Genomic DNA, 18,830 nt, shown 5'->3' on the forward strand with positions numbered 1-18,830 from the left:
GCAATATTCTTCTATTTCTTTCAAGGTAGGGCTTAAGCTTGGTTCAATTAAAGGTTCCTACAAACAGCTAAGCTTTTGTACTTTATTTCAATTGCCTTTAAATTGGACTTTCAACTGAGCTTTAAGCTATTCTAGGTCACAGATATGGCTCTATTTTTTTTCCCATGTGTCCCTATAGAGATATTAAACCATTGCTAGGCACACGGGACTGATTGCCTGAGGTTGCCCATTGAATCATAACAAAATGGAGCAGCAAATGGGGGTAAAAGGGGCATCTCTGGATGTAAGACAAATTTAAAAGATATAAGGATTTTGATTAAGCCCATTTTCACAACCCATTTAAAGAGTGTGTGCATGTAATCTTTTAATCTGGATTATCTGAACAAATGAATTAACTGTCATTGAGGGTTGTTGTTTTTTTGTAAACTCAACCTAAAATGTCAGTTTTAGTTAGAAGTATTGACATCTATTGGAAATTTATATGTGGAGTTGTAAAGGGAGACTAGATTAAAGGGGAATTATGATCTCAAACAAATAAATAGATAAATTTAACATGTAGAGAAAAAAGTGATTATCTGAAAATACACGGTAAAAGCAGGGGTAATTTTATCCTGCCAGTTTGACCATGTATTCTGCATGTACTCGATGTGCAAGTCAACATCTGGATTTAGTAAGTAGAGTGGATTAATATGTTTTTGTGAACCAAGACTTTTTTTAAATTTTTTTAAAGGTTTATAGAAACTGGTATTATTTAAAATGTGAGGGATTTTTAATATTTTAATTCCAAGTGCACTTTTGAGTTTTTTACTTTTTAATTGTTAATCACTATAAGAGAGAACATATCTAATATATTTAAACAATTCTCCAAAAACCTTTTATTGAGGACCAGATAGCCCTCCCAGCGAACCCCTCCCAGCTATGTTGCTTCCCAGGATCCATACTTCTGTTTCAGAACTGCACTTACTAAGACAGAAAAAGGGGGTTAGAAAATAATGCAGAGTACAAAAGGCTGTGTGTGTGCGTGTGTGTGGTGGTGAGGAATTCTGTCCCTTGCTTCTGAGGTGGCACCTGTAAAACTGAAAGGTAATTGGTCTTTACCCAAAGGACATCTTCAAAAACATTCATGGAATGTGTTTGTATACTATTTTGAAATGCAAGTGATTCACAAAACCAGGTATTTCGGCACAAAGCTTTATTCCTGCAGTCATACCGTCAATACATATTGTTCAAATACATTTAAAAATTATAACATGAGAAGTTGAAGGCATAACTCACTGAGATCTCGGTCTTTCTTAAGTGAGACAGGGCAGAGAGAAAAGAAGTGGGAGGCAGAGGGAGGGGGAGGAGACCGGGAGGGGGGAGAGACAACGGAGCGGGAGGGAGGAAGGGTACCCTACCGCTCTGGATCCCACCGCCTCCTCGCTCCCCGGCCTGTGGGCATCCCATCTAGGCTGTGACAAAGAGATGACCGTGTGGTTTCTTTCCAGTTCTAGACAGGCTGACACAGCGGGCGCTGCATGCGTCTGTCGCCTCATCTAAGTCCCGGTTCCTTCGGGAGTCACGAGCTCCCGCCCCCGAGAAGCCCCAGCGCGCGCCAGGCCCGCGGGTCTCCAGGAGAGGCGGCCACAGGTTCGTGCGTGTGCGCTCGGGGGCGCTGGGGCACCTTCACGTGAGGGAGCCGGAGGCGGCCCTTCTGCCCGGCTTACCTAGATCCCCACATTTTCCGGGTATCATTTGAGGAGTGGGGGGGGGGTCAGAGGGACAGGTGGCCCTTTCAATAAGGAGCGTGGGGTGCTGATGAGCAGGGCGGGGGGAGGAGCAGGGCGCCGCCGCCAAATCTTAAGCGGGCCCCTGGTGTTTGCAGACCCAAGTCCAGCCGCGCGGGTCTTTCGGCGCCACTTCAGAAGCTGCCGCCCGAGCGCCCCGAGCTTCGCCCCTGCCTCCACTCGGCACCCTCTTCCTCCTCCTCTCCCCGCACGTACCTGGCCTGAGCGGAGGAGCCCACGGTGCGGGGAACCCCTCTCGGCGGGACCTGCCCACGTCCGCCTCCGCCTCCCCGCGGCCGCCGGCCCGCTCGCCGCGCTCCCGCAGGCACCATGGAGGAATCCGGGGCAAACCCGCGAGCAGCCGCCGACTTTTCCTCGGGAATCTCTGGCCTGGCGCCTGTGGGGTAAGACGAGCGGGGGAAGTGCTAGCTCAGCCGGTCCCAAGTTGCCGGGGAAAAGGCCTGGACAGAGTATCCGCGTGTCCGCGCAGGCTGAGCGCGCGAAGTCTTCCTCCCGCGGCGTCCGCGCCGCCTCCTTCGCCTCCGCCCAGGTTTGTTTATATAGGATCTGGGAGCCGCGAGGAACTGCCCACCCCCTCCCGCGGCCCGCCCTCCCTGCCTGCCCGGCGCCCGCACGTGGTCGGCACCGCACAGTCCCGGCGGAAGGCTGGGCGCCGCGAGCCTGGAGCGCGGCTGGGGGCGGCGCCGCGTCTTTCCTGCCAGCTCGCCCTCCCCGGCGCCCTCGCTCCCTGCAACCCCAGCTCAGGCTGGGCTTCGCCCTCCGCCCCCTTCCCGCGAGGAGGGGACACAGACTGAAGGCAGTGCCCTTTCAGGTGCTCCTGGCGTTCCTCTCCATTCGCTCAGTTGCCGGAAAATAATGGTAACATGAACAGCGGGACGTGAGCGCGTCACCGGAGGAAGGGGAGAGATTGATGGGCAGAGCGCTTACTTCCAGGAAGATCGCATTCCGAGGGCTGCCCGCGGAAACGCGCGCGCCTCCGCCTCCCGGTGCGCCCGCTGACATCTGTAGCCTCCGCGCCCCCAGCTGCCCGGGTCGCCGCCTCTGCCTGGGGACGAGCGGTGGCGGCGGCTGAGCATCCAGGAGTTTGTGGACCTCTCTCCAAACAGGAGTTCCCCGGGACCCCGTGTCCCTGCGTCCCCGTGGAGCGCACGAGCACGCTGGCTTCGGAGGGAGTTCAACTTGAGTTCAGGTGGGTTATCCCCGGGGAACTTAGCAGGAGGCGTTCAGGGAAGAGGGGGAGGGTGATGCTCCAATGTCAAAAGCGGAGACCTTTCTTCCTGACACTTGCTGGGGCTGAGCCGCTGACTCCCACGCGGTTCTCATTACTTACCCGCTCCTCCCCAACCCGGCCCCCCACACCCCCACGCTAAGGGGGAAAAACACACCCAAACTCCCGTTTCCGTAAGGATCTAGCATGCCAGTGGCTCTTCATAACTTCCGATCGGTCTATGAGACAATTATATTTACTCCATCGCTTTGTATGAATGGAGGTCAGGAGGCTGGATGATTTCCCCGGTCAACTCACTTACTTCTAAGCCAGTAGATTATGCCATCGTCATGGTTTTCTGGGGGGAAAGTAACTGTGCGTTTGTTCTGCAGATGCCCCACTCCCTCTGAGTCGTGCAGATTGGTGCTGAGCACGCAACAAAAGTTTTCAGCTACTCAGTTTCTGGTGCTTCGCGGGGGAGAGGAAAGGACTGTGGCATTACTCACACGGAGCAGTCAGGGAACCATCTCCTTTAACTTTTCACATCTGCTATCATTTGCAATGAAGAGGAAACAGAAGAGATTTCTGCAGATGACTTTGTTATTCATGGTGGCTTTAATATTCCTGCCCAACATTGGCCTCTGGTCTCTGTACAAGGAAAAGCACCTGGTGAAATCTACGGAGCCTGGGGAGCAGCAGGTAAGTACCACCCAGAGAACGATCACAGAAAAACTGGTAAGGCAGGCTGCCACCTGCGGGGCACTGGGGGGCAGGTGGGGGGGTCAGGGGGGTGGGGGTGGGGGAACGCCGGGTTTCCTCCCCAGTCTTTACAGAACTGATGTTACAGTTCTAGAGACTTTGGGGTTTAGGCAAGTAGTTGTTTTAAGATCAGAGTCAATGACATTGTGAAATGTAGAATGAACTAGAGAAGAAGGGTAAGAGAGCTCCAGAAGTAAAGATGATCTTTCACAATTGGTCTTGGGGTCGGTTTTATCTTGAGCTGGGTGAAAGGTAACTGCTTACTTGTGGGATGTGGGAGTAGGTTTGGTGCAAGTTGATCTCAGAGATTTGTGTTTGCCTTTTATCTGCTTTGGGTGTGTATATTGAACTGGGCAAATCAAACCATTAAAATTGTGAAGTAGTTATCAAAAACCGAACTACAGTTTTCTATATTTTTGGTTGTTATTTTTGCTTAGCAACAGCTTTTTACCCTGTGGCAACTTAAGATCTCTGTTTCTTCTCCCCTGTTGCTAAGGTGGTAGGGTGGGGTAGACAGGCAGAGTTATCAAGCATGTCCCTTCAGTTTCGCAGCCTGGTGATAACAGTTTGTTGTTAAAAGCTTTCCTTTGAATCGGAAATACCATGTAGTGAATTGGAAATACCATGTAGTGCGGTATGTTTTCTTTTTACTTAGTATGCAGTCCATTAGTATGTGCATTGCTCTTGACTTAACATGGATCAAAACAACTATCTTTCTTAGTGAGCAATAATGCAAAACATCCTTCTCATAATGTTGATGAAATTCAGTATTGTTGAATTCCTTGTTTATTAATAAATAAAACAGTTTCTGTAATTAAACTTTTAACAACAGAATGCAGCCTTCTTCATGATATTGATATAACACCTTTTCAGTTGGTCCTGTGCATCACCTCGGAATATTAATATTTTTAATTTCAAGGGTCATCACTCATGTACACTACGTACCTCCCACACATAGAAAGTGCTTAAGTGGTCCATTTGTGAAAAACAGCAATATATATACACTAATGGCAATCAAATATTTGTTCTTATACTTAACAAAGTTTAATTTCTTTTCACACAGCAAGTGGTTAGTTGTGAAATATATGGAAGTAATCTGCTCTTTCATTATGACAAGTAATCATTACCAGTTGCTAAACTCTAAAGATATCTAGTTGCCTATGGATTTTTGGTGGGTTGGAATTTTGAGGGAAAGTGCTGACGTATTTTCATTTAGTTGTTGATCTCTGTTGTTCTTTCTAATATAGATAGAACTTTGATTTAAAGTGTAGTCTGTTCTGCAATTGCAATGAAAAAACGGACATGGGCACTTTGGATGTTAAACTTTTTTTTCCTCCTATTTAGATCACTTATTTCTCCAACCGTTGATATGAAATGAGATTTTATTGACATTGGTAATTAATACACTATTATGTAAAACTCCCATTCCAACATTGATAAAATAACAAAAACAAAATGTGTTTGTTTTTTTCTTGAATTTTGCTCATTCAATTAACAATAACCATCTGGAATATTTGCTGGCATAGCTAACGTTAAACACTAATTGATCTTATCAATGAGATCTTTACAACTTTGATACTGGCCCTATGAATTTTGACTTATAATGAGAAATTTGTATTTCCAGTGGCATAAAAATATAAAATACAGCAAATCAACTCTCTTACTGGCCATTATAATCTTCAAAAATGGTTTCCTTGTTTCTGGGTCTTCTGTAGTAAAATTATACTCAATATCAGATAAGTTAATGGGCATAAAAGGCATGAAGTGGCAAGAGAAGTGAGCTGTTTCTCAAAGTGTCAAATGCTGTAGAGTACATAACAAGATAGGTTATTTTGTGACATTCCAGTTTACTAACCCTATGTAACAGTTTTGAAACCAAGAATAAAGAAAAGGTAGTAGTAAATGTCATAAAATGAATGTCAATTGTGTGCTTTAGTATTAGCCTAAATAATGGTTTTAAAATGAATACTTTTTATAGATACAAAATCAAGTTTAAAAACTAGGAATTAATCACTTACTGAAATACAGAATTCATTGTAAAACAGGAAAAGGTAAGCTTTTATTGGTTTTATTATGTTATTAAATACAACTGGAAAGATAATCGGGTATGTTGCCATCATTATACAAGTATCCGATAAGTAAAAGTTAAGTTTTATATACACACACATATTCAATTCACAAGATAAAAAGTGGCTTGCAGTGATAAACATGCTTAATATTGTGATGTAATATTTTGCCAATATATATATATTTCATTGTTAGTAAGTCAGCTAAATACAGAGGTTTTCAACTGAAGCATATACTTTGACTATTGGGTAATGTGTTAATTAAATTTAGCAATTTATTTTTAAAAGACATTTTCTTGGTTAATTGATAAAATTTTCCTCAAAAGCCATCTTTTACTATATTTATCACCAAGTTGTAAAATGCTGAGGCTAAGGATTATGTGCTGATTGGGGCACTGAAAGCAATAAGTAATGAAGCTATTCAAAACAAGTCACGTGCCCAAGTGAGAGGTCTATTTTTACAGCAGTTATGTGTCAAACAGCAGTTGTGGTTTTAACTGTGGCCTGGCAGTGCTAATAGGAGTTGAACACTTTCACTATTTTATGTAGTTTAATTATTACAGTGGATGTTAGGGAAAGACTTTAATTTGTGGAAACTCAAAATCACAGAATGGCTAATACTTTTAAAATACTCTTAGTTTGTATTTTATCAGAGCACATCACTAATAGTTTGTCTACTATTCAGTATAAATAGTGTTTATTATGTAAATAATATTTCACATAATAATTTAACTTATCTGAGGTAAATTAAAGGGAGGTAAAAACAAAAAACACTGATCAAAACTGTATATTAATTTTCATGTTGTTTGATATTTTACATATTTCTCATCTTTTATACTATTACAATTTATTGTATGTATTTATTATCATTTTACATTAAAAGTAATATTTATGTCCCATAATGTTTAAACACCTGCTCCATCTATTGTACAGAAAAGAAAAAAAATATGAAATAAAAATTCCCAAATTATTTATCTAAAAGTTTTTTCTTTTATACAACCAAAGAAGATTGAAAAAATAGTGTTATCATGCAATAATTAAAAGGTTTATTTTATTGTTTGGACTCTGCAAGTTTGGAAATAGGCTGAGATAAATATTAAGCTTTTGCAGTTTGTAAGGTTTTATAAAAATTTAAAAATAAATTTATCTTTTTTTTTAGATGTCATTAAATTATCAATCATAAATGTAATATGTTATTTTTAGTTGAGTTAATTTAGCCACTTTTTTGTTATTGGGATGGTATAATTATCTCCTTTATGTAGTTTAGAAATATATACAATATATTACAACTATTTATTGATAATGAATATAATATTTAACTGATGATTACTGTATGATTATTATATAATAATTCTAAATTTTATTTAAAATAATTTGAATAGCCATTCTTCTTTGGTTTTAGCTGCAATTAAAATTATATATTTAGATCTTCTTTAAGCTGTACATTAAGATGGTAATTAGAACCAAGCAATATTTTAGAGCAAAACTACTCTATTCAGTATTATATATTTCTTCCTAATCATTTATGCAAATATAAGTAAATAAAAATGACTCCAAAACACTTGAATATATTGGAAAGATTGATAAAGAAGCGGTAAAATAGTTTAGCAACTAAATTGCAAACAGTATGAGTTGTAGAAATAATTCAAGAATACTCAGAATATGAAGAGGTTTTTGCATTATTTGAAATAAAACCTGGGATGAAAAATCTCAGAATTTTAAATCAGATATTTTCAGAATTGTTCAGAATGATTTTAGAAACATATGTTTGGCCTGTATTTTTTTACCACATTAAAAACCAACCAAACAAACAAAAACTAGGCACTCAAGTCACTTTTAAATTGTACAACCTTCTTATTTCTTTGTAATTCCAAATTGCTCTTTGTAAAATACGACTAATCGTGCTTGCCTCATAAGATGATGCATACGGTCCTGAGATCACACCTTGGATATGGAAAATATTGTGAGGTAGTATGTTGTTTTTAGTTAGATCCACATGTAAGCTACATGTGGTAGACTTGAAACTTAAGCTCCAATGAAAGAGATTCCTCAGCATCTTTTTCCACCCCTTCTAATGTTAGCTCCACACTTTGGGGGGATTCTTCCTTTTAGCCAAGAACATTTTTTGTGGTATTTTAAACTTGTTGTTTTATGATGGGAAAATGTCAGATAATTGGTACCCAGTGTATGCAAACATACTTTCATTTGTCATAGTGTCACAAAAGCTGGAGGGTGTGTCTGTGTTTCTTTTTCAGCGAACACCTTATTTATTGGAAAAGCTAAGGACAGGAGGAAAAAAAGATTTTTTTCTCCTCTTGTACTCAGAATGCTACATTATCAACACACTAGATGTGAAATTGCATTGATGTGAGCCACTGTTCTTAATTAGCTAAGATGTAGATTTTAAAATTAGGGTTTTGAGGACCTTTTCTTGAATTTATGGAAAATCCATTCTGACTTGTTACAGGATCGCACCACACAGACGACTGTAACAAGTGTCTTAATTATTTGCTGTGACCTAGTAGATCAAAACATGATTTTCATTACCTTGTGCCATTGGAGACAATGTAAAACACAGTCTTTCTGTTTACAATCTTGTAAAAAAATGAGATTGTTTTTTGTTTTGTTTTCCCCCCTGTTCATTGCTGAGTTGGGCAAGCTGTGCCGAATCAATTGGCCTCCCATGTGTTGCATTTTTTTTTCCATAGAAGAAATCAAATCTAGGGTGGAATATATAGCGAAAAGGCTGAGAAAGTTTGGACAGTTTAAGAGGCGTAGAGAAGAGAATTGAGTTTTGTCTGGTAACTAAGTTTTGTTAGAGGTAGTCAGGACAACCTTTCGGGAAGTTTTCAACTGTGTCTCCCTTGTAATACTTTTATACTGATAAAAGTCAGCTAAGGTACCTAAAGAATTGCGTTAGAAGAGGGAATATTAATTAAAATAAGGAAAAGACATTATGCAATGTGAGTAGCATGTAGTTTCGGGTTTGGATATGCTCTTTCCAGCAGTCACTCTCATTTCTCATTTGCTTGGCTTGCTTATGATGAAGAGGTAAGTCCTGGATACTACAAAATCTTAAGACCATCTGACACGACCACTTTGTTCTTCATGTTTACATATTTGTTTACAAAAACACCTTTATAGAAACAAAGGTGCAAATGTGCAAAGAAAAGGGAGGTTCTGAAGATGACAGTAAAAATAAAGACAGTGCATACTTGCTCCTTATGACCTCCATCTGTCACACCGCAGAGCTAACAATTCCTAAATTATCTCAAAATGTAGTTGTAATGCTTGAGTGAACAACAAAAAAGAACAAATGAAAAACATTTTTGCCACTGAGAATACATATTTAGACAGGCACAAATACACACACACACACACACACACACACACACACACACACGACTGGACTTATTTAGTGCTTGCAGAGAAGACCCAAGGCATACCTGAACATTAAAGACATGCTTACCACCACTATTTCTCACTTACATAAGTGAGAAATGGTGTTTGTTACTACTGAGCTCCAACTAGGTGCCCAGAAAAGGGTGAAAAAATAAAGGTATATTAAGAGCAATAAATAAATCCCATCAGTATTTCCTCCAACTTTTCTACTTCCAGTGTGGTGAGGGAAAAAAAAGGTGGGCTGGATTAGCAGTACTCTCATATTAAATGTATTCATTTCACACATTCAGTTAGCAATACACACACATGCATACATGTACACACATGGTCTCACTTATACAGAAAAAATAAATCCACCCAACTATTTCACGTTCTGCAATTATCTTTTACTTTTGTAACTTCTTGCTTATTTCATTGTGTTGAATCCCCATAAAAACTGCTGGTCAATTGAGTTTGAAGCATCATTGAAATGCTATTAATATAATTCCGCAGAAGTTCAGAGAGAGAGAAAGGAAATGCATCTGTGTCTAGAAGTACTTACATCCATTTAGCAATGTGAGAATTGCAATACGGATTTAGCCTGTTAGAGTTGTGCAGTTTATAAATAGGGCAAGCCATTGTGATCTGGTAATGTGATCCTTAGAGTTGTGGTTGCCTTAGACTACCAGCAGGTACCTATCAGCTCTTTGTTACACCGAGCGGTAGTGTCTCAGTGAGGACTGAGAAGGCTAATTTTGAGTTTATTTTGAGTACTCAAATACTCATGCAATGTTATTTCCGTACATGAAGTCTAGAAAGCCCGAAACAGTGTATTTTATTATCAATCATTTTGAAAATTTGTATCTTATTAAAAATGACCAAATGGTCAGGGCTGCCATCCAAGTTTGAATGAGTTGGGCTTTCCTTTTTCCTTATTTTTGGCATGCCTCCCCAGCAAGTGAATTCAATTGAACTTAATTTGAGGAGAAATATCAGAATTTCTTCGCTGTCTTACTCTTTTGGTATGTAAATGTGTAGGGTCTGGAATCAAATGATCAGGGTTCAAATTCTGGTTCCAGCACTTAGAACTTTGTGTTATTTATTTAGCAAGTCCTTGATCTTCCCCAGATCAGTTTTTTCTTAAGTCAAATGGATATGATACTAGCTTCCTATAGTGTTATAGTGAGGACATGCTTAGTATCTTGAACAGCATATAAGGGTTAATGGATATAGACTATTGTTATATATAGTATGTGCATGTATAAGCAATAATTGCCTCTAGCAAGGCAATAAGTGTTTAATAAATATTTGCAGATAGCTCTCTTTGCAAGGCAATGTCAAGACAGCACAGCAGAGCAATGATTATCATATTGGATTGCCACCGATGTGTTAAATCTGGGAGGGAAGACTGTTGAGTAAACAAACAAATAGGGTCTAGAAAATAAAAGGGCTTTTTCTTTGTACTTTTTGACCTAATCTTTGACAGGTTGTCAATTTTAAATTTCTTATCACTTACTATGAAAAATTTAATTTTTCATATACTGCATTCAAAGTTATTCAGAAATTAAAGTTTTCAATAGATTTATTTTTTTATTTTTAAAAAGCACTATTTCTTTGTAGTGACTTTCTTCATGCCCCGTAACAGAAAAAGCCCGTGACTCACATGCAGGCATGTGTTTCTCTGCATGAAGTATAAACAAGCATTTGAGAACTATTTTTGTTGTTTAAATCTTGCTCATGAGAGAGATGAATTATTCTGAAGAAAAAATGTTAAAAATCAGTGTAGAAACTATCAAAAATCATGTGCTACTTTATGTAATTACTATTCCCTTCAGTAAAGTTAGGGGCTTCAGAAAAAGCATATTGCTTGGTGCCCTTTCTTAATTTTCTAACTAGTAATAAAATTGATATTCAAGAAACAAAGAAACAAGCAGTGTGTAGTAGCATTTTCTATGTGTATCATCAACATTTAGGAAAAGAAGGACCCATTTGACAGGGCTTCGTTCTTAAAGGGAGTGGATATTGAGCTGCATCTTGTTATCTAAATGAGACAGGTTGGGGTGAGGCTGCAGGAAGTTGCTACCTTTTTCTTAGTTTTTAGAATGTTAATTGAAGGTAATAAAGAAGCTTAATATTGTATAACCCTAGTAAAGATAAAACAAAACACCTTTCTATCAACTTATTATTGATAGAATAGATATTTATTGAGTATGTGCACGATACTGTGCTAGATGCTGAGACAAATAAATGATGAAGAGACAAATCTGTTTTCAATAATTTTACAACCTGTTAGTTAAGAAAAGGCATACAGATGCTTATAGTATAGGGCTGGATTAAACCGTTTTTATAAGAAATAAATGCTCTGATTGTTTAGAACTTGGAAGAGAGAGAGCAAACATCAGTTATCATGTGCTATTTATGTGGCCCTATGTGTTTCCTATACGTTTACTGATTTAACCCTCCAACAACTCATTGAGATAGGTTCTTCTTTATAATTCAATTCACGGTTAAGTGAGGCACAAAGATGAAATTTGACTCAGTGCACTCTGGATTCATAAAAAGAGAAAATGATGAGCAGTGTTAACAGCCATAGTTTAAGGCCAGTGAGGACTTTCAAAAGGTCATTGGGTTTGGTGTTTAGTCCTAGGTACTCTCTTGATTGTAGTACACATAGTTGTAGAAGCGTAAACAAAATTGTAAAAGATTAGCTGGTAAGACTAAATATACAACTAAAATATTTTATATTTTAAGATGGTAAGAGGTGTTGGTGGGGTCAGTATTGACATGAGTAACTGAATGTGGGGTCCTGCTAAGAGACAAGACAAGCCAGAAGAGAAAGAGGGGCCAATTCTCTATGGAGAATGAAGGTAGGCGGGAGATGGGGGAGGGGGAGAAGGAGCCAGTGGAAAAGGTTGCTATGATCTAAAAGGTCAACTTATAAATTCACAGCCTATATTTTTAATAATTTGAGTGCCTCTTGGCAGAGAGATCTGAGATTTTTCCTATACAATTATCTTACTAATTTGGAGAGATAATTTAAACATCTGTGAAATGTTCTGAAAAGTGTGAAACAATATAAATATATTGTGAATATGTATATAGATGATAGATAGGTAATTGGATGCTTTTTTGTGGTATATATAATCCTATAATAAGGATTGAAGACTATAAAACTGAATGGAGATGTCAAGAAACCATGTGGCAACCTGGTCAATAAGATAACATGTACTTGTCAAAATAAATTCAGGCAGTGACCAGATAGATGCACAGAACAAAGGAAAAACTAATTGGTTAAGTATTAGTAGTGGGATGGGGGGGCAGTATTTATTACAATAATAAGGCAAGAGCAATATTAAGTTGCCAAGAATTTTAAGACAATATATGAATATTAAAAGTAATAAAATCATTATGATCAAACAATAAGAATAAAAGTAATGCAAGGCAATATACTAATGATAAAGTTAAAGTAACATTTATTTATTATTTCATACCATATGCCAGGCACCATGTCATCCTCTTCTTAAGTAGTCACAGGAAATCCATGATATATGTAGTATTACTATCTGATACTGCAAAAGAAAAGACTTGGTTTATTTTCAAAATTTATTAAGATCATACAGTGATAATTCTACCAATATCAGAGTGTTGGACTATATATAATGTAGCATATAATAAACTACATTGGAAGTATCCTAGACCATAGCAACGTAAGAAGTGATCTGTCACCTATAAAATGAAATATGCACAGTGATTAAGGGTGTGTATACTTAGCCAGACTATTTTTAGTTCCAGTTCTGTTACTTGCTGAGTGATCCTGGACGAGTTACTTATCTACTCTGTGCCTCAGATTTACCATTTCTAAATGGGTATAAAATTAGGGCCTACTTGATTGAGTTGATGTAACGGTTAAATAAGCTAATATGCATAAAATGCTTGGAAAATTTGATTGTACATAGAAAGCGATTTTAAAGTGTTATCTGTGAGACTTCTAAAGAATTGAAATTGAACAAAAAGGTAAAGTAAGCTCCTACACCATTTTGTTCATAAACCCATTGTGAGGCTTTATGCAAATATTTGCATTTTTAAAGGTTTTTAAAAAAATATTCGAAGCACCTTTAACTTCTTTTACTTTTCACTTTTTATTCTTAGTGGCCCATAAGAAAATAATATAGTACTTATTTTCAAAGTTTTTGTAACTTGAAGCAAGGGCTCCTGCAGTCCTACATATTGGAAGTAAACTGGATTTCAACAGAGAATTTAGTTCTTCCCAGCACATGCACTCAGCAGCCAATTGTACTGCAGTGACCTGTCCCCCGTATTTCATGCTCTGTTCTCTCCACATGGTGTTGATTTCTCCATGGGTATTTTGCCCTCAAGAGATAAAATATACCTTATAAGTTATTTCATTAAATCAGTCTAAACTCCCAAAGAAGATTATCTAAAAATGTCTTCAGGGTAGAATATTTTAATATTTTATGTAGCTTGAGTTTTAATGTTTCTGTTCTGGTTGCCTCTGACAGCAAGGTGGTATTGGGAAAATCAAGAATGATGCTGCTCGAGGAGGGTAACTTGACAAAGTAAGACCTGTTTCATTTCCTCTTGTAGTGCTTCCAAGAAATGAACTGGCTGCAAAGACAGAGGAATGGAAAGTTGTATAAAACTAGGTGGTGAGAGAAGATAAAAATGCTTTCAATCCCTAGCTGAGTGAAGTTTATAATTTCTTAGATAGCGTAATGGAAAGGTGTCAGATTAACAACTATGTAATGGGATTGTCCCCCCACTTAACTTCTGTAGAAACTTTCAACTTCTCTTTCACAAGCTGAAGGAAATGACATTTTCTGCAAGATTCTCAGCATTTCCAGTCAAGCATGTTGAGTTCTAATACTACATGAAATGTAGAGGGAACGATAAGCATCAGGGAGGCCAAGGGCATAATATTCAAGAAAGGGTAGAAATATAAGCCACTCTTATCCCTTGAACACCTCTTCCCTGCTTTTTCTTGCTCAGAGCCTTCTCCCCCCTGTCTTTTCCCTTTGAAATTTTTATTAAAGATAATTTCACCTAGGGATTGATTTAATCAATTATTGGCTCCATGGATGGATGAAATACTTGAAACATTTTAAACACTTGAGTCTTTTACATTATAAAAAAAGGTTCTGTTGAATCTAAATGCATTTCCAATTACTGAAATGTGTATAAGAGAAATATGTTTTAGCTCAAGGCTTCTGCTGCTGGCCTTTGTTGCTATTGTTTTGTTTGTAATACTGGGAGCTGCCATCTTATTTTAAACTGTGCAATCAGAAAGTAAATATTGCTTAGTTTTGTCACCTCAAGGGAAACAATCTTTTGTAAGTTAAAAGTAAAACTGGCACAGGGAAGCAAAAACTACCAGTAAAGAATGATTCTCTGCTTTTCTCTTTAGCTCTTCATCTGTGTTTTCCAAAGCTGCTTTTTCCAACCTTCTTTTTTCTCCTTAAATCTCCCCTGTCACCACCTCTCTTATCGAGCACAGCAGATAGCCTGCCCTCATTATTCACCGAGAGTGTCGAATTTTCATATTGGGAGAGCCCAAACTTCATGCCATAAAATCAGAAAAAGCATCTGCATTTACTTCCCAGTTCTCCATTTGCCTCCTGTTACTATGGAAAAATGTCCCTAGTTTTAGGATAAATATGAAACTTCTATCCAGACTACAGATCACAATTTTTTTAAAAGGATTTCAGATATTGATTTATTTCTTTGCATTTATTTATTGTCAGCCTTTTTTCTTTCTGATCTGTCCTTCGTTCCAGTATTTAAATTTGCTCAAGTTTCTACTACTATTGAAGAGGTGGGGGGAGCAAGAGGGCAGGGCAAAAATAAAATGTCCCTCAGTGCCACACTGCCCTTTTTCCACTGCTCAGTCTCCCTCTTTCTCTTAATAACCAAACTTGATGCATCCAGTTCTCTGCTTTCCACTTCTACCTACCTCAGGCCCAATCCAGCTCCTCTAGTCTGTGTTAACTGCTTTCATCATTGTCACCAGAAATCCTCCAAAGCACCTCTTATTAGTCATATTATTTGATAGAATTTAAGCATTCTACCTTACTTGAAACATTTGTCTTCATCTGAGGCTAAGAGGAGATGGGTGGGAGACTTGTGAAGTTTGGACTTTGGAAAGCAGGGCAGAAGTTTCAATAGGTAAACTTAGAGGGATTCAGACTGTGCAAACTCCTATTTTAATTCTCCTAGTCCCACAGCACACCCCTACTACCACCCAGACATAAACACATTTACCAGTGTCCTTTATAGACTCCTACTTCCAATATTTTTTTTTTAAATGGGGTATTCTTCAGAGGTCTGTACTCTTCAGTGGAACATCTCACCCAGACCCTCTTAATTTCAGCTATCACATTTAAGTGGATGCCTCCCAAACCAATGTGTCTAATCCAAATTTCCCTCTGAGTCTGTGATCCATGTACCAGTCTGAAAGCTAGAAACAGATCCCAGGCAATGTGGCTCAAAGGTTTAGTATCACCTATGAACCAGGAGGTCACAGTTTGATTCCCCATCAGGGCAATGCCCGGGTTGTGGGCTCACTCCCAAGTAGGGGGTGTGCAGGAGGCAGCCGATCAATGACTCTCTCATCATTGATGTTTCTATCTATCTCTCCCTCTCCCTCTCTCTGAAATCAATAAAAACATATTTTTAAAAAGCTAGACACAGATATTTTAAACTTTAAATATCTAAAGTGAAATTTATTTTTCTCTTCCACACCCTACACCCGTCCTCCTTTTGTGTCTCTTATCTTAATAAAGTACACCATCTATCCGGGTGTTCTTTATAATTGGACCTTCATTATCTTTTCTCTTAAATTCAATGATTGCTAAGCAGTACAGTTCTTCCTAAAACATCTCTCTTCAATTCATCCAAATCTCTTTTATCCTGCTTGTCTCTGGCCTACTTGGGACCAGCATTAACACTTCAATAGATGAGTGTAGGAGACCCTCATCTGGCACTCCTGCCTCCAACCTTGTGTTTCACTCCACCCTCACAGCAGCCAGAGTTGATTAATCATAGTGATTCACTGTACAGTCCACTACCCTTCCTAAATCTGTTCATTGGCCTCCCACAACTTTAGATTGAATTTCAAGTTCTTTAATATGGCTTTACCTTATTAAGCTCTCTTTTTTCAGACTTGTTGGAGTGACATTGGTTAATAAAATTATATAGGTTTCAGGTGTACAATTCTATAATACTTCATCTATATATTGTATTGTGTGTTTACCACCCCAAGTCAAGTCTCCTTCCAGCCCCATTTATCCCCCCCTTACCCTCTTCTACCAACCCCATAACCCCCTTCTCTTCTCTCTGGTAATCATCATAATGTTGCCTGTGTCTGTGAGGTTTTTGGGTGTTTTTTTTGCTTAATCCATAATTTTTACCTAGCCCCCCAAACCCTCTTCCTTTTAACAGATGTCCGTCTGTTCTCTGTGTCTGAGTTTCTTTCTATTTTATTTGTTAGTTTATTTTGTTCACTAGTTTCTACATGTAAGTGAAATTATATGGTGTCTGTCTTTCTCTGACTGGCTTATTTCACTTAGCATAATACTCTCCAGGTCCATCCATGCTGTTACAAAAGATAAGGTGTTTTTTTTTTTTATAGCCAAGTAATATACCACTGTAAATGTATCACAGCTTTTTTATTCACTCATCTACTGATGGGCACTTGGGCTGCTTCCAAGTCTTGGCTATTGTAAATAACACTGCAATGAACATAGGGGTGCATACATTCTTTTGAATTAGTATTTCAGGTTGCTTCGGATAAATTCCCAGAAGTGGAATCATTGGGACATAAAGCAGTTCCATTTTTAATCTTTGGAGGTAACTCCATACTGCTTTCCATAGTGGCTGCACCAGTCTGCATTCCCACCAACAGTGCAGGAGCCTTCCTTTTTCTCCACATCCTAACCAACAGTTGTTTGTTGATTTATTGATGATAGTCATTCTGAAAGGTGTGGGTTAATATCTCACTGTGGTTTTAATTTGCATTTCTCTAATGATTACTAACATTGAGCATCTTTTCATGTTTATCGTATATCTGTATGTTCTCTTTGGAGAACTGTTTATTCAGGCCCTTTGCCCATTTTTTAATTGGATTGTGTTTTTTGGTGTTGAGTTTTATAAGTTCTTCATAAATTTTGGATATTAAGCCCTTATCAGATGTATCATTGGTGAATATGTTATCCCATTCAGTGGGTTGCTTTTTCATTTTGATGGTTTCTTTTGCTGTGCAGAGGCTTTTTAGCTTGATGTAGCCCCATTTGTTTATCTTTTTCTGAGTTTCCATTGCCTGAGGAGATATATCAGAAAAAAAATGCTGCTATGAGAAATGTCTGAGATTTTACTGCCTATGTTTACTTCTAGGATTTTTATGGTTTCAAGCCTAAAATTAAAGTCTTTAATCCATTTTGAGTTTATTCTTGTGCATGGTGTAAGAACACAGTTTAATTTTTGTTTTTTTTGCATATATCTGTCCAATTTTCCCAGCACCATTTATTGAAAAGGCTATTTTTACCCCATTGTGTGTTCTTGCCTACTTGTCAAGTATTAATTGACCATAAAACATGGGTTTATTTCTGGGCTCTCTGTTCTGTTCCGTTGACCTATATGTCTGTGTTTTTTTTTTATCAGTACCATGCCATTTTGATTATTATGGCCTTGTAGTATAGTTTGAAATCAGGTAGTTTGATTCCTCTAATTTTGTTCTTCTTTCTTAAGATTGCTGTGGCTACTGGGACTCTTTTGTGGTGCCATATACATTTTGGAATATTTGTTTTAGTTCTGTGAAATAATGCCGTTGGTGCCTTGATAGGAATTGTGTTGAATCTATAGATTGCTTGGGTAATATGGACATTTTAATATGTTAATTTTTTCAATTCATGGACATGGTATATACTTCCACTTATTTGTATCTTCTTCAGTTTCTTTCTCCAGTGTCTTATAATTATTTGATTATAGGTCTTTTAGATACTTGGCTAATTAATTCCTAGGTATTTTATTATTTTTTTGATACAATCATAAATGGTATTTTTTCTTAGTTTCTCTTTCTGATATTTATTATTGGTATTAAAAATGCAACTGATTTCTGGATATTTATTTTGTATCCTGCTACTTTATTGAATTTATCAGTTCTAGTAGTTTTTTGGAAGAATCTTTAGGGTTTTTCTACATGCAGTATCATGTCATCTGCAAATAATGACAGTTTTATTTCTTCTCTTTCAATTTGGATGCCTTTTATTTTTCTTCATGTCTGATTGCTGTGGCTAGGACTTCCAGTACTATGTTGAATAAGAGTGGTGAAAATGAACAACCCTGTCTTTTTCCTGCTCTTAAGGGAAACACTTGTAGCTTTTGCCCATTGAGAATGGTGTTGGCTGTGGGTTTGTCATATATGGCTCTTATTATGTTGAAGTATGTTCCCTCTAGTCCCATTTTGTTGAGAGTTTATTTCATAAATGGGTTCTAGATTTTATCAAATGCTTTTTCTGCATCTATTGATATGATTATGTGGTCTTTACTCTTCATTCTGTTTATGTGGTATATCATATTGATTAATTTGCGAATATTGTACCAACCTTGCATCTCAGG

General features: G+C 38.1%; 1 protein-coding gene across 2 annotated transcripts in view; it reads left to right on the forward strand.

Moving 5' to 3' along the window:
* The first annotated feature begins 2,140 nt into the window (after positions 1–2,140).
* GALNTL6 (polypeptide N-acetylgalactosaminyltransferase like 6) overlaps positions 2,141–18,830 on the forward strand; it is a 755,171-nt gene continuing 738,481 nt past the window's right edge. The window contains exons 1-3 of one of the 2 annotated variants that reach the window (XM_016200291.2): positions 2,141–2,316; positions 2,599–2,976; positions 3,387–3,693. In XM_016200291.2, the coding sequence (XP_016055777.1) occupies positions 3,556–3,693 (138 nt within the window). In that variant the 5' untranslated portion in view covers positions 2,141–2,316; positions 2,599–2,976; positions 3,387–3,555. Of the gene's footprint in view, positions 2,317–2,598; positions 2,977–3,206; positions 3,278–3,386; positions 3,694–18,830 lie in introns of those variants that run through there. The other variant, XM_087816550.1, reaches the window with a different exon arrangement.

The sequence above is a fragment of the Miniopterus natalensis genome, chromosome 4, assembly GCF_054644295.1.
Source record: "Miniopterus natalensis isolate mMinNat1 chromosome 4, mMinNat1.hap1, whole genome shotgun sequence".
NCBI lineage: Eukaryota > Metazoa > Chordata > Mammalia > Chiroptera > Miniopteridae > Miniopterus > Miniopterus natalensis.